This window comes from Hyalella azteca, unplaced genomic scaffold, assembly GCF_000764305.2.
Source record: "Hyalella azteca isolate HAZT.00-mixed unplaced genomic scaffold, Hazt_2.0.2 contig15393, whole genome shotgun sequence".
NCBI lineage: Eukaryota > Metazoa > Arthropoda > Malacostraca > Amphipoda > Hyalellidae > Hyalella > Hyalella azteca.
In genome coordinates this window covers 42,727-58,502 of record NW_025945249.1, presented here as the reverse complement: position 1 = coordinate 58,502, position 15,776 = coordinate 42,727, and the positions used below count along the sequence as shown (strand labels likewise).

Genomic DNA, 15,776 nt, shown 5'->3' with positions numbered 1-15,776 from the left:
AGAATAACAATCTTTACATTAACCATATCCACAGAGAGGTCATTAATAATTTCATCAACAAGAACCACATTAGCCAAATAAATAGCAACCTATTCTATCCTGTCGATGACACACAAGATCCAAAGACGACCTCAAAGCACAGACGGAAACACAGGACAACCTCGCGAGGACCGAAGTATGCTGACGATGGCACGCACACACATCGTCGTCACCACAGCACCAGCGACTACGCGAGCCACAGCGACAGCAGCAGCTCCTCGTCCTCCTACTCCTTCTACTCGAGTGCGGAACATGGTGGGGTTGGTGGCGGGTCTCCTGCGTCTTCGAGTGCTTCCTCCCCTGCGTCGTCCGTTGGCACAGACTCCTTGCTACGCGGCAGCCTCCACTCCGCGTCGTGTCCGGCGTTTAGACCTGAGGTGCCGACGAGACGATCGTCCCGTGACGACTCGTCTCGGCTCCGCTCCGGCCCCAAACTCCTGCACGTCTCATCTGGAAAAGATCGCTGGGTCATTCGGCGCGCGGACGGCCTCGTCATAGAGATTGTACCTGAGGCGGTTTGGCTTAAGGAGCAAAGAAAGCGTACGTGGAAGCGAGCTCTTCTCGATCTCTTCAAGGAGAAGTACGTACATTCTAGTGAATTGCTCCTCAGCTTGCATTTTACAGCTATTTTATTTATGGTTCAACTAATGACGAGAAGTCCCGTCGCGAGTCCGCAATCTGACTTCTGCGAAATATTTTATTTTTGCATCAATCGGATAAGACGCTCTTGCATATTATTTAACTCGACTCTCTGAGGCTCACATTACTCCAACAGAGTTAAGTCTAATGTCTGATTTTTCAACGAGAATAAATTTTCACGATAGGGCATGCATCATTTGACACAACTTTTAAAAGGCGCTTCGTCGGGTGCTTCTATGCTGGTATCGTCTCAAGCGGCAACCTTCATGCGTGAATGCAATTAATCGCCCTCCCGGGATATGAACTTAAACTAATCGTTCGATCTACTGTAGAAACCTTGGGAAAATTTAGATTTGTGATACGAAATTCCATTTAACGAAAGAACTTTGTACTCTGGAATGTTCCCGTTATCGCGGATGTTTCTAACTCTCTCACATGGACTTGAAGGGCTTGGGGATCTATGAGTATTTATTTATTAGACAGATCCTTATCTATTCCAGGCGGCTCGTGCGATAGCTGGAGTTCTCTATGCGACATAGCAAGTCTCAAGCAAAGTAATTCTCATCACGGTGCGCAGCAAATGCTTTATTTTGCTTTGAACAATTTTTAATTCTATTAAGACCTACGTTCACTTCCTATAAGCGCCATGAAGATGAGTAAAATTTCACGGAGCGCAAGCGTTTCTCACACTAACGAATGTCTTGCAAGTAATCAATTATCAGTAGCCGAGTCCGACTTGTGTTTGCTGAATGACTGTACAATTTGAAACCCATAATTAATCTTTTGTAGATACACATATTTGCTAAAAAAATGGGACATTGGTATTTTAATTTTCATTTATCAACCCGGATCACGTTACGATTTAAATGACATCCACGGCAGCGTGGCAGGCAGCCCCAGTTTTCCTGCGTTGACCGCATGCAGATCAGACGAAGTTTGAAGTCAATTATGAGTTGCTAGTCTGATTAAATAGGGGTTTTAAAATAAAAATAAAAGAAAAGAGACGTTTCTTATCGTCTCATGTATCTTAAAAGTTGGAGTGACTCGGAGTGAATACTCCACCAATTTTACGATACGTTCAGGTTCAAGATACCGGTATCCATTACTTATCGTTTTGTCAGGTGGTTTTCCGAGTGGCATTTGATTTGGCACGTGAATAAGGTTCTCTTTTTGGACAGGTTCGGCAAAATATAGTACAGAGAGAGGGTGTAATGAAACACTGATACATTTCATATTAAATTGAGAAATTCAGGTTCACATCCTACATTAACAAAAAAATCTCTAGTACATGAAAAAGGCGAGCTGAACACAAAGTCCAAAATTTAGCAGTTAAATCATCATCATGTAAAATCATCTAATTTTACCGGGAAAAAAGCGTGTGATCCGTTGCAGTTCCGTTGAGCCATACGACTGTTGTAAACGACAGTAAACTTGCGCACATATTTACGGCTTTACGTTCCGCGACCGTACCGCGGCTGTCACCGCGCGTTGCAGCCGTATTTCAGGTGGCCGTACTGCAGCTGTATCGCGTATCTCTCTTCACAGTTGCTCTTTCTTCATAGCTGTCGTATCTCGTTGATATAGATGTCTCACGGTCAGTCTGGCCGTAGAGTTGATGATGACCGTACTTCAGAATAGTAGCGTAGTCTTCATTGTCGATGATGTTACTTCGGCTCAATGCGGTGCTTCGGCGGTTGAAAATGAATACAATATCGTACCGCTTCTTCTTGATGGAAATCGTGACCGTATCGTACAGATGATTCTTGGTGTAGAGCTCGAAACTTAGATCTTCTGATGAAAATAGTGACCGTATAATTTGTTGAAGTCGTAGCCGTCCATTGTATATGTTTTAAGCCCGGTCCACACGCTCAGTTTTCACAACGATTTGTCTGCGCAGTTTTAAGTCGGAATGAAATCGTTGCAATTTTTAGAGCGTCCACACGGTACCGACTTATCTGAGTAGTTTGCTCAGTTTTGCGCGATCTCACCATGGAGACGTCTTGGACAAATTTTACGGCCGGTCTCCCCAAATTCGGCGAGCATGGAATATCTCCCGAAGTAATGAACGTAGCTCGATAAAACTTGATACACTTATTCATTAGGACTTAACGGTGATGTTTAGCTCGTGAACATTTTTGAAATTTCACCTTCATTCCTGAGTTATATGACGATACGTGCTGAAATTTGCAGTGAGCATGACATTTCTTCTTAACTACTGTACAGATTTGAACGAAACGTTGAATATAGAAACCTAGCCTCCCAACGGCGATGTTTAGCTCGTGAAAATTTTTTAGATTAGATAAAGCCGTATAACTCGCAAACGAAGGCAAAATCGAAAAAAAATTGTCACATGCTAAACATCACCGTTAAGTCCTAATGAATACGTGTACCAAGTTTTATCGAGCTACGTTCATTACTTAGGGAGATATTCCATGCCCATCGAATTTGGGGAGACCGGCCGTAAATTTATCCGAAACGTGCCATGGAGAAGGCAGTATTTTCATAAATTTTGGCATTGTGCCTTGTCAAAAAAGAGATTGAATCATTTAGGGATTGCGAGGAATCAAAATACAGGAGAGATATGGCTTGTAGATGTCTTCTTTTCCAGGTCCAGATGGAATCGATTTTTTATTCATTCCCAATTATTTACGGTAAATGCTCAACTTATTTTACAGCTGTTTTTATGTTTGCGCTTTCATCGATTTCTTTGAATTTTTCTACTAAGCCCTCGTATGTCTCCACCTTTTTTGTCCCTGTTACTATAGTCCTTGAATTTTACTTGCCAAATGCAAGAAAAACTTTCGTATAGAAAAGCAATAAATTCCCGAGAACATTACCGAAGGTCCGCCATGGTCGCCAGAATCATTGAAACTGAGCACAAATCGAATCAGAAAACTGTGCTACCGTCCACACGTTCCGACTTGTCTGCGCAGTTCATCGAAATCTATGCTCGGTAGCTCAGATTTCGATGGAACTGCGCAGTTTTCCCGCCGGCTCCAAAACTGCGCAGTTTTCCCGTCCACACGCAACGTTTTGTCTGCAACGATTAGAACTGCGCAGACAAATCGTTGTGTAAAACTGAGCGTGTGGACCGGGCTTTACGCACTCACAGGAATCGTAACTGCCTCGGTGAGTCTAAGTTTCTCGCAAGTCGCGACCGTCAATGTTCGAAAACGGTAACACCGCGGCCTCACGGCCGCAGCAGACCGTACGTGCGTGACGGTCTCCGCCGTAGAACCAACAACAACCCTTGGCGCGAAATCTGAGGTCCTTATATACGCTAGAGTCGCGCACACTTAAGCCTAACCCTCGAACTGACGCACATTCCTTCGAATGGAATGTCCCTCGCGCTGAGCGCCAACGTTTCAATGTAAACAACCTTTCCCACGGTCTCGCAACAACGGCGCCGCATTCTTAGCATTCTTAACATCTATGCATAATACATGTTCAATATTACCTACTGTCAATATTACCTACTTTATTCATTCTTCCCTCTTCATTGAATCTCGTCAAGACCGCTTTATGGGTTATTTTTCGTGATGGCCACACGTTGATACCGCTGATCTTTCTCTCAAATAGCAACATTTGACGGCATCAACACGAGTTTGCCACACTTTCCAAACCGTGTTTTTAATGATCACTTCATCTAACCATTTCCCCTGCCTGTCCACAGACGGCTCAGTCTGCGCCCATCGGCTGAGGAGCTCGAGGAGAGGAACATCCTAAAAAGTGAGTCCCGCCTAAAAGTCGTCGGTCCCTGACCACGTAGTTCGGACTTAAGTCACTCCCATAAGGAGTGTCTCCCGAGCTCTTATAAATCGTCACAATATTCTGTTACTCGTTATTTAATCTATTACTACTCCATTGTAATGCCGAATAAATTAATCCCTGTTAAAAAAATGAACCCCTGTTTGACGATCACTATTTATAAGGATAACTTACTTACAATGAGCGACATTGTACCCTTGCGCCATGCACCAGTTGATATTCGTACTCTAGAAGTATTCTCTCGATGCCCTTATTAACTGCCCATGTAATTCCAGAACAAACGCCCGAAGAGGCGCGTAAGCTCAAGGAGGAGAAGAGGCGGACGCTGCTGAGGAAGCTGTCCTTCCGGCCCACGGTGGAGGAGCTCAAGGAGAGGAAGGTGAGGCGGGGGAGGAGCTCAACGAAAGAAAGCTGCGGCGGAGATGAGCTCAAGGAAAGAGAGCTAAGCTGCTAAGCTCCCCCACCATATGATGGCGGGGGAGGTGATGGTCGTTTACGTCACCAGCGCGAGCGGCCGCCGCGACGTCCGTGCGAGTTATTTGCCTTCATAACAGGATCACGATTCCACCTGACATGGGATACAGTGATGACAGGAGCGGATTGATTTCGTTTTATGAGATATGTTGACATGAAGTGTTGATGTGGCGCGTGCCTGTGGTTCAAATCATTCGGTTGTTGATGCGGCGCGTGTTAGTTATGTAAGTGTTGACATGAAGAGTTGATTTGATGCTTGTTTGTTGTGCAGATCATTCGGTTCAACGACTACATCGAGGTGACGGAGGCGCAGGAATACGACCGGCGCGCCGACAAGCCCTGGACGCGCCTCACGCCCCGCGACAAGGCCGTCATCAGGAAGGAGCTCAACGATTTCAAGAGCCTCGAGATGGACGTGCATGAGGAGAGCCGCCACCTCACAAGGTGCGGTCCAGCTGTGGGGAACACTTGCCTCTGGGGCTCAATTGCCTGTAGGGACCAAGTACCTTTGGGGCCACTTGCCTGTGGGCACTCTCTGACCCTTCACTTCCCTCTGTCCCTTGTCTATCCATGTCACACGTCATGTCTGATTGTGCCGTGTGTCCCCAGAGCTTCCTTTTTCACCAGTCAGCGTCCCGTGCCGTTGACAAGCTCTTCCTCATCATCGCCTCTGCTATACCTTAATCTTAAAATTATTTATATTTTATCTTGCACGAAAAATTTCATAATAAACATGACTTTATTTCTCTTCGTACTGACATAATGTGAAGGATATAACATTCTTTGTAGCCCGTAATTATATCTAAAGTGCAGACCTCCAGCGGCCTGAGAGCTTGTGTGCTCTCAATGCAATAGTTCTATTTAGCTTCTGGCAATGCACGTCTGATTATAACAGAACATAAGGCAATATTGGCCGCTGTGGTTGTTCACTTTTGGCTGAAGTTATCGCGTTGGGCAGGTTCCACAGACCCTGAAGCGCGGCAGCTGCAGCGCCCCGCCGCTGCCTCCATCGATTAGCTGTAACCGCTCCAGCCGCCACCTGCGCTTCTGCAAGTCTCGCTTGTTGTACATAATTATGATAACTATATCCTTGTTGTTAACAACGATCCTCATGTTGATGATGATGTACCAAATTGTTCATATTGTGCAAATACTGTAGCTATTGTAACCTGTGAAACCAGTGATGCTGTGAACTACGTCTCCTCTTTAAACACTTTTTGCTCTCATATGCAATACTCAATCCTGTCTCTCATACTTATTCTTTAGCTCCCAACTGTTCTTGGTTCCTGACCAAGACTTGTTAGTCTTTTTTCGCGTGACCTAATAACACCCAATGTATCGATAGTTTTTATTCCATGAGTTGATTCCTCTCTGTCTGGTGTCTTCCGCCGCTTCGTTTGCAGCAGTGAACCGCCGCTGCTGTCTGGCCCCGCTACCGTTGTTTGTGTCGCGCCTGGTGCTTCCAATGCATGCGCGTGTTTGGTGGTGTTAGTTTTCCCTGGGGCTGTGGTAAGGTTCAGTTGCTAGCTGTGGGAAGTAATGGTTGATTTTACTTGTGATTGAGGACTAAAATAATAAAGTTAATCATCAGACAGTGATGAGGGAATCACTTCATTATTTAGATAAATTATTGATTTAAATGATTAAACTCAAGCAGCGCTCTCGGTCGAGACTGCTCTTGAGAGGCCAGTGTGAGGTTCGTCTGTCGCTGCTGAAAGCAGCCATTGCATTTTTGTTTTGTTACTGGACGCTGATGATGAACCTGTTATTTCAAACAAAATATTATTTCGACCTAAAGCAAGTATAACTCTTCGAATAGAGGTCGTGGTTGTATTTATTTCTGCAGGTGACTGAGCGTAGCTTGGTCTATGAATGTCTTTCAAATTCCAGCGTGGAGCAGTGAACAAGATGTGCGTCTCGTGAACAAGATGTGTGTCATGTGAACAAGATGTGCGTCTCGTGAACAAGATGTGTGTCATGTGAACAAGATGTGGTCACGTGAACAATATGTGGGTCACTTGAACAAGATGTGGGACAAGGGGTCGCTCATAAGTAATACCTTGTAATTGTGATGCTAAATGTGAGCCGCTGGAATGCAGACTAGGTTCTTCTTTACAGGGATTTCACAATAAACTTCCAATAATTTATAGGAAATAAATAATCTTACGCAAACACAAGTAGTTTCAGACATTTTCTTCAAATGTCACGTAATATTCAACATTCAAGTTCATTTTAATCCTGTTTCTTGTGCAAGAAAAATGGGCCTTTATAAAACTTAGGCCCTCTGAGGCTCTGGAGCATTTCTGAATGTGAGCGACTCGCTGTATTTGGAAAACGGAAGCGTTGTAGTTTATGGAGCAACTCTTTTATCTCGAACACGCCCCTCCTGATTCTTGTGATGTTATTTTAACGGTGAATTTGATTTTTTTGGTGTTGGGTTTCAGAAGCAAATAATATTGACACCCTCGAGCGGAGTTCAGGTACGCGCGAGTCGGTAAAAAAGTTGCTGTAGAAGTAGTCATATTCGATGAAATCTTATGCCTGACAATATGCATTGTATTGAATAACTCCTATTAAGTATTTGCGTGTATATGAGCTCTTATTGTGAACAAACCACAAAACCTGCCGTAGGCCAGCCTTCGTTATCACCAGGCGCAACGAGTTCCGTTGCTGCGTCACTGAAGTGACGCCGTCACGCTTGCTAACGCCTTGCCACGTGCGTGTTGTCATCCAGCTGCTGTGGGTGGCTGGCTACTCGGGATAACTGCTCATTGTGGCTACTTAGTGTAGCAGGTCTTTGTAGCTGCTCAGTTGACTGTGTAGCTGCTCAGGGTAGCAGAGTGTGACGGCAGAGCCCGGCCAGTGCTTGTGCGGCTGTAATTTTCAGTGTGGAAACTGGAAGGGTTTGTCAGCCTCGGCAGAAGGGTAGACCTGACGCGTCATCGGCTGCAGTAACGAATTGCAAGATCGGTTAGAATTGTTCATATTATATTCCTGAACGTGAGGTGAGCTAAGGATTTTATTATTTTTACTCATGTGAACGAAGAGTTTTAACTGTGGGTGGCATGGGTGTGAATAAAATATAAGATGACCATGCTGCTAAAATCCGGGTTTCTACAAACCTATTGTTTGCGTGTGAAAAAAAAAAAATTAGTTTGTTGGGATGAATGCATCGTGTTTCGTCGTGTGTCTGAAGTTACCTTGTGGTAACTTACCGTTTTTTTGTTTCCTTTTTTATTTATTGGTTTTGAATTAGTCTCATCAGAGGCGACGTGATCAGCATTATCCGAGTTGCCAGTTTTTAGTAAGAGTTTCTGATGCTCAAGCGTAGATAAAGTTTTCTGTAGTTATCTTCTTAACGTGGCTTTCTAGAGCGCTGTTAAGGTCAATTTGGCTGAACCGACCAGCGTCTCCCTACGAGTCTTAGGCTTGTTGGGTCAGCAAAGCTCATTAGCATAATTTCTCTTGAACCAAATGTTCTCTTATTTCCGTACTGGGTTTATATATCTAGGGGCATGGCACTGGGAATCAATAAGCAATTAATTTGAATGGTCCCGCTTCAATTCTGTGCATTACCACCAATTAGAATAGCGGCCTCAACCTTCCCGCAAGCTCATTTCCCCCGTGAGGTCTTCACTGTTGTGATATTTGTTGCAAATCGTGTGTGCGACTGTGCGTAACTCGTCGCTTTGTCCTTATTTGCTGTTGAAATTTTAAAGTAAACTTTGCAACAGCGAAAACTAATTTTGTTACTCAGCAGCTCTGGAAATATGCGTACGATGCGCACCACAGCGGACGCGTTGCGGTGCACATGAGTGTTAGTGCGTGTGCTGCTCCCAAGTCTGTTTCTCATCTGGGCTATTGTTACATCGCAGGCGAGCCTTTTCCGTGATTTCCACTCCGGGTTGTGTTTCAGTTTGAACGCTGGTCTATTATGTAATTATCTGTAATTGATGATCTTAATAAGCCTATTCTTATTACATAATCTTTTTATGAACGCGTTTTTCATCCAACTCCTACGTGGTGGCAACGTCGATAGTGGTGATAATAGTGTTAAATAGGCATAATGTAGACTGTCACCGATCATAGACTTAGCTGAATTTTTACAGCTAGCTGTGGGTAACAAACCACTACTCACTGATTTAATCTTGGTGTTCGGAACTATAATAACTCAGCCGCCTTCTATCTTCGAAATCCGCAAGTCATGAAGGTGATAAAGGACAGTTCAAAATAACTCTCAAAGTGTTATTCTTCATTAAAGTAACATTTAATAAGCTAGAGGCTAGAAACAAAAATCGACCGCCATTTGTTGAAGCTTTTGATTATTGCAGCAAATAGGATGTGGCTGACATAACGTAAATGTTTGGGATAAATTTAATCGTATTTGCAAGCCAATAAACGCTCATCATGTAGGATTTTATCAGCGAACTCTATCAACGACAAATTTTTTATTGTAGTCTATTGACCGCCGCCGACTTGAAGGTGCTATAGGACTCGTGGGATTCAAACCACGTGTTTTGAACTTCAAAAAATGAAATAAAAAATTTTTCGCATACAGGGAATAATTGAGGTACATCTTATTTACTAACTATTCTAAGCAATAAGTATCATTTATCGATAACAAAAGCGTCATTCGAATAATACGGAAAAAATTTACACCAATCTATTCACGGCTGCGCCCTCTGCCTAGCCATGTTCAACCAGAAATAGGTATTTCAAAATAAAGCCAACATTCGTCGCTAACCAGAACCAACTTCCCAGCGTTAGGAGAAAGTATCACTGAGGTGAAATTTCAGTAGACAAGATTGCGCTAAATCAGATCTGTTATTTCTTTAAATACTTAGCGGCAACTTCATCGCAAAACTTAGCCATCTTAACATCCTTCAGAGAGAGGCCATTGCAGTCGTGCGTGGACCACGTGACCTCGACTTTGTTGTAGACGTTGAACCATTCGGGATGATGGTCGAGCTTCTCGGCCGCCAGCGCCACGGCCGTCATCCAACTCCAAGCCTGAATCAGGAGCAAGAACATCAAAACGTGCTATCAATCATAATAATCAACAATGCAACAACATTTCTAGGAGCCTAGTTGAAATTAAACACACTCATTGCTTAGAATGAGAATCATTAAATGTTTGGCAATACTTTTAAAAATATTGAAAAAAATATCACCTCGTTGAAATTGGCGAAATTGAAGTTTTTCTTGATGGCGTCGCGGTCGCTGACGACCGCCCAGCCTGCGGCGGTGAGGGGCGGCAGCTCCGTGGCCCGAGCGCCGGCGTCCAAGGCGGTCTGGTAAGGACGGAATGCATCCATCATATAAAAAATAAAGTTCATTTATAGAAACTCTACACTCAAGGGAAACGGCTGGGTCAAACACAGCCAAAAGGCTGATCCCAACAATAAAAGAAGACCAACAAAATGTACACAAATAACCATGCATATTGTTATGCCACCTGTACTGGTGCTAGAATTCCAGGTTTGGGACAAAATAAATAACATGGGGTGGTGCAAACGTGTGTTTGATAGTTTCTGTGCTCAGGTAACTACCATTCTGTACATAATTGATTAGATATCCAAGACATTATCCGAACGACTCAGTCACTTCACTCAGACATAATCAAGGTCAACGTCAATCTGCGATCAATGAGAACAACGTCTATGAATCAAACTAAAAGTTGTTTAGGACTTTAGGTTAATAATTATATAGGCTCAAGAGAAATATTTTCCTGTGGCCGAATGTGAACAATTTGGCAGCGCGTTCAATGACGCCACTGGGATAACGTCCACTACCGAGGTGGAGTGCGACTGACAGGATCAATACGAGCGGCTGATGCAGCTCAATCCTCGCCGGTTTAAAGGAATTTTAATGGATACTAGTACAGTTATAACAGTGAACGAAAAATATATAATGGAGACGAGCACATATATAACTAAAGGGAGGAGAGGCGTGATGGAATTCCTGAAGTTAGGGAGGAGGCTGGACGGGCAGTTTAGTGAGTTTACTGAGCACAGCTCGTCACTTGGAGCTCGTCCTAAGCAGCAGGTTCAGGCCCACAGAGATCCCATACGATAGGGGAGCTCTAAGTGCATGATGCGCACAGTAGAATATTGAAGACAGAGGAGATACAGTGAACGAAGACGAGCACAAGAAACATTAATTTAATGAGCATATTTCCCACAGAGGCAGATTTTCATCGCCGTCACTCAAAATGCTCATAAGATACAGGGAGAATCTAACCGCGGAAGCCAAGTTTTACGATACCGTTTACTTGGAGAAACTTATAGAGCGTTGCTACTATATTAAGATAACAAAACCTCACGAATCATTGTAAAGAAACAAATCACATACGAGATGAGTTCAAACTTGTTTATTGGAGCAACTTAAATTGATTAGCAAGCGTGAGACTGTGAGTCGTTTAAATTGATAACACGAGCGTAACTTCGCATCAGGCGAAATCACAATGCTCATTTTCATTCAAAGCGAAATACGGCGGTAACCTTGTGCCGGGATAGTAGCTGCCTAGCTGGCAGCGCGTAACTTGACACGGTAAGTCGGTAACATAGTGCCAGGATTGCTGCTGGCCAAGAGTAATGGACGCTCATCGCTCAACAGGTTGCGATGCTTCAGCTGCCAGCGGCGCGCTGGTGAAGGAGTCAACAGGTGTCAGTCGAGAAGCATGTCCAGCGGCCAACATTTCAAACGCCAGCTTCGCTCAATCTGCATGTTTAGTGAATGCTTTCATTGGCTCAAAAAACTTCGTACAGAAAAAACCCATCCTACCGATATTAGGTAGATGGTTTTATTTGTTACGCAATAAAGACTACAGTAACTGAGTATCAATCATTTTCCCAAAAGTCATCCATGAATAGTACCCAGATCAGATTTTCAAGCGCCCGTTGAACAGTAGCTTATGGGAACCGTCTCCCACGAAAGAAATAACTCCAAAACTTGTCCCTCAAGTCTTGAGATAAGAATCGGGCAACTGAGAACCAACGCAAGGTAAAAGCAGACAAAATATGGTCACAGGAACACCTACACGGTTACGTACCATTGATGTCTTAGAATAATAGCCAATAGACAAGCACCAAAGAATTTTGGGCGCGCTGGCTTTCAAACTTCAATTTCCAGTAAGGAACTCAACAAGCTATCAACCACCTCACACGAAGCCTTGCGGCGTACTGAGCTCAGCACTGAAGCAGTGTTGCCAGGTTTTTTCTGGGCGAGATTACCAGATTGCCTAGCTCAAAATACCAGAAATATACCAAAAATTCTATTCAACAACAGACTGTTACCGCCAAATTTAATTAAATTATTCATCAGAAACGTTTGTTATAAAAAGAAAAAAAAAGTATCTTATGTACTGTGCATTTATCTAACTTGACGATAATTAGCCAACTTTAACACGTTATATTTTTCCCTCTGTTTGGAACATTTTGACACTTCTATTTTCCTGTGTTTGATTACATTGTCACGTTATCCTTTTTTTTATCACAGTGCCGCACTCTTCCCCCTTCGCTCAAAATGAGCAAGCCACGAAAAACAGCTCATCTCCCTTTTGCTTATTTTCGTACATGCTTGCATGTTGCATTTATCTAACATTTCGGGTGTGATCGCTTGTTGCGGCTGATCAGATAGATAGCTTTGGGTCCGAATAAGGGACTCCAGTACCTTAGTTGAAAATTTATTTCGTTGCTTATTTTTCACATAGGTGACTTGTGATAACATTCGCTCCACGAATGCATTGGAGACAGGTCAAAGTAGACAAGTGATGCAGTAGGCACTAGGCAGGCAGTTCAAGATCAGTGAAATATTGAAAGGCACTCCAAAATTCAAGTAGCACTCCAATAAGTGGCACACTATAATTCAAAACCACCAAACAAAAATGATGGAGCTTGCGTCGCAGAGATCGGTTCGACAATCTCATTCGTCCTAGGCCATATCATCACTGATCAGTAATCAATCAAGGTTCATCACTCGTGCTTATATTGTACTAAACACTCTTGGCAAATGTTAACAATTAGATTGGGGTTATTTCATCAAGCGGTAAACTTGCGGGTCTAAAAATGGCGGGAAAGCTCTAGTCGCGCAGCTCTGAATGTAATCTATATAATCCGCGCCTACGCTGGAGGAAGTTCAAACTTCCGAGGTGGAACTTAATGCAGTAAATTTGCAGTAAGCCAGAAAATACCAGAAAAATACCAGATTTAGGCAAATATACCAGATCCAAAATATTCATACCAGACACCTTCTGAAAATACCAGATTTGTGAAATTTGGTATAGAAATATACCATCTGGCAACGCTGCACTGAAGGTGAAGTCTGAAGCTGCGACAGCGCGAGTGTGCGACGTCGACTGAAATCCTTGGTCGAGCCTGCACTTCCTCAGAGAGCTAGACAAATTTCGACTTGCATTATTCTGTTATTCGTTACATATCCCTAATGACATTTCAAATCAGTATACGATTAAGATCAACAATATTTTCAAGTTTAAGACCGATTTCCTTAACAAATATCTGAGAGTATACCAAGATCGAATTTTTGTTTGTCTACACTCAACTGTCTACACTCAACACAGAAGGTGGTGATTTTCGCTGCTGGCATTACTCCGTAGCCATCTGCCTTCACAGGCGGGATGCTCCAAGTCTAGTAAACCCGCCCCACGGCAGCTCCTTAGCAACACGTTCATCACTAAACTTCATGTTCATCCTTCAACACCACGTTCATCCGTCAACACCATGTTCATCCGTCAACACCACTTTCATCCGTCAACACCACGTTCATCCGTCAACACCACGTTCATCCGTCAACACCACGTTCATCCGTCAACACCACGTTCATCCGTCAACACCATGTTCATCCGTCACAGCACGTTCATCCGTCAACACCATGTTCATCCGTCAACACCATGTTCATCCGTCAACACCATGTTCATTCGTCACAGCACGTTCATCCGTCAACACCACGTTCATCCCCTGCATAACAATTCTTCCATGGAGATCGCAACAATGGCTACTAATGGGTAATGTGAGAAATAAGAAGCTGCACATGAAGTCTTTGGCGTCAAATTTCCAATTTTCCAAGAAGTCAGAAATGCGAATTGGTCAGTCCTTCGTGTTAAATTCAAGGTCAATAGAGATGGACTGGTCTCTCGACTACAGAAAAAGATTTCATCCATAAAAGATTTATTTAGAATAAACATAATATTATATTAAATTCCACGAATTACTTAAATTGAATCAAATTTTACCTAGATTAAAGTACATTATGTTAACGACGAAAAATAAAATGAGCTCACCATTTTCTTGGCGACCACAGCAGTGCCGTGCAGCTGCTTCACCCAACGCCCGAGGACACGCGGGGCCAGAAGCAGGCTTGGTCTCGGCGCCAGCATGTCCGAGCTGCAGGGCCGACCTCAGACGATTCGCTCCAAGATCGACTATTTACGATACTATTTTGGTCAAGTTAAAAGCCGCTAGTCGAATGGGGAAGCTAAATGCTATGATCTGCCACAAAATGTAATAGAAATTCTTAAAACAATTCCGAGTCTTTGAAAAATATTAAGTATTCAACGTAAGTAAGGTCATCCATAATTCATACCAAAATATTTTTAAACCCTAGGCAGTCTCCGACAAAGTTAATTCAAAATCACCATCCAACTTTGTAAAAGAACCAGCCAATAGTACACAACTGGTGGCTGGGTGCACTCTATGGTACTGGCGCTATAGTGTGTGTAACTCAATAGCATGTTCATTCACAAGGCCGTCCTATCACAGATACCGCGGCTCGAGAAATCATACGATGGAGGCGAAGATTTCGTACATGGCAACAGCGAACTAATGAGACTAGCTCATACTGGAACACATTTGAATAACTTTAAATTCAGTCGTTAACGAATAATTGCTTTGAAAATATATTAATAGCAGTTGTGAAGCCACATCACGCACTAAATTGCGGTTTCAAATACAAATAAACATCAGAATTATCGATGAATGCAGTATGTTTTTATGAGACTCAGTGAAAGGAAAATATGTGCATAATTCGCCAGGTTTGCTTGCACAGCAACCAAAAGTACTGCAATATTTCGAAGCAGAGAATTTTCCGAGATTTAAAATGTTGGCTCATTTCAATGCAGTCATTGTTATGCAGGTGCAATTCTTATCAATTATCCATTATCTTTACAATATTTGACTTTGTGAAAGTATACATTGCGGTTTGAGATATTTTTTTACCGGGACACAAGTGAGGGACAGGGGAAAAGCGACAAATACAAATGAACAACCGCAACATGATCAAGTAAAGAATAACCAACATAGCAACGAAAATTTGTTGGAATGCATTTGCCTGGAATGAAAAAAAAATGAATTCCTGAAAAGATCTTCAAGTTCACAATAACGCGCAAAACCGGATGCGATTAAAATCTAATGCATTTTGTTCTAGGTACACTGGCACTCAGATCAGTTTCTGCGTTCAAGTATATTTTGGCTTGAGAGGCGACTATGATAAACTCCGTGAAACAGTGATTGCGGCGAATATTTCGGACTGTATTAAGGACATGAATGTGGCTGATTCATGGTCGTTTCTTAAAGACACGGTTATGTCTGCAGTTCATGCCTATGTACCCAAGATTACGCTTGGAGGAGTCAAAAAGTCCCAGTGGATGACCAGTGCAGTTAAGACTCAGCTAAAGACCAAGAAAGAAGCCTACAAGCGTTATTTACGAACTCGCAGTGAGTCTGATTATAACCTGTATGCCAGAGCTCGAAATCAAGCTAAAAAAGTTTGTCGCACTGCAGTGAAAAACTTTGAAAAAAATATTGCTAAAAATGCCAAAAAGAATCCGAAAGCCTTCTTTT

At 43.0% G+C, this 15,776-nt stretch overlaps 2 protein-coding genes across 2 annotated transcripts in view; one reads left to right on the top strand and one right to left on the bottom strand.

Annotated features, from left to right (window-relative positions):
* The window catches only part of LOC108664715, a 41,557-nt gene extending 32,644 nt beyond the window's left edge, over window positions 1-8,913 (top strand). Inside the window, exons 14-17 of the mRNA XM_018151384.1 lie at window positions 4,352-4,407; window positions 4,722-4,825; window positions 5,192-5,364; window positions 5,879-8,913. Coding sequence (XP_018006873.1) covers window positions 4,352-4,407; window positions 4,722-4,825; window positions 5,192-5,364; window positions 5,879-5,894 — 349 coding nt within the window. The 3' untranslated portion in view covers window positions 5,895-8,913. The remainder of the gene's footprint in view (window positions 1-4,351; window positions 4,408-4,721; window positions 4,826-5,191; window positions 5,365-5,878) is intronic.
* A 238-nt stretch (window positions 8,914-9,151) lies between these two features.
* LOC108664719 (putative pterin-4-alpha-carbinolamine dehydratase) lies at window positions 9,152-14,646 on the bottom strand. Its single transcript, XM_018151387.2, has 3 exons — window positions 14,219-14,646; window positions 10,092-10,211; window positions 9,152-9,930 (listed from the first exon to the last, which is right to left on the bottom strand). The coding sequence occupies exons 1-3, from the start codon at window positions 14,312-14,314 to the stop codon at window positions 9,745-9,747; spliced, it is 402 nt and encodes a 133-aa protein (XP_018006876.1). The 5' UTR covers window positions 14,315-14,646; the 3' UTR covers window positions 9,152-9,744.
* Between the last annotated feature and the right edge of the window lie 1,130 nt (window positions 14,647-15,776).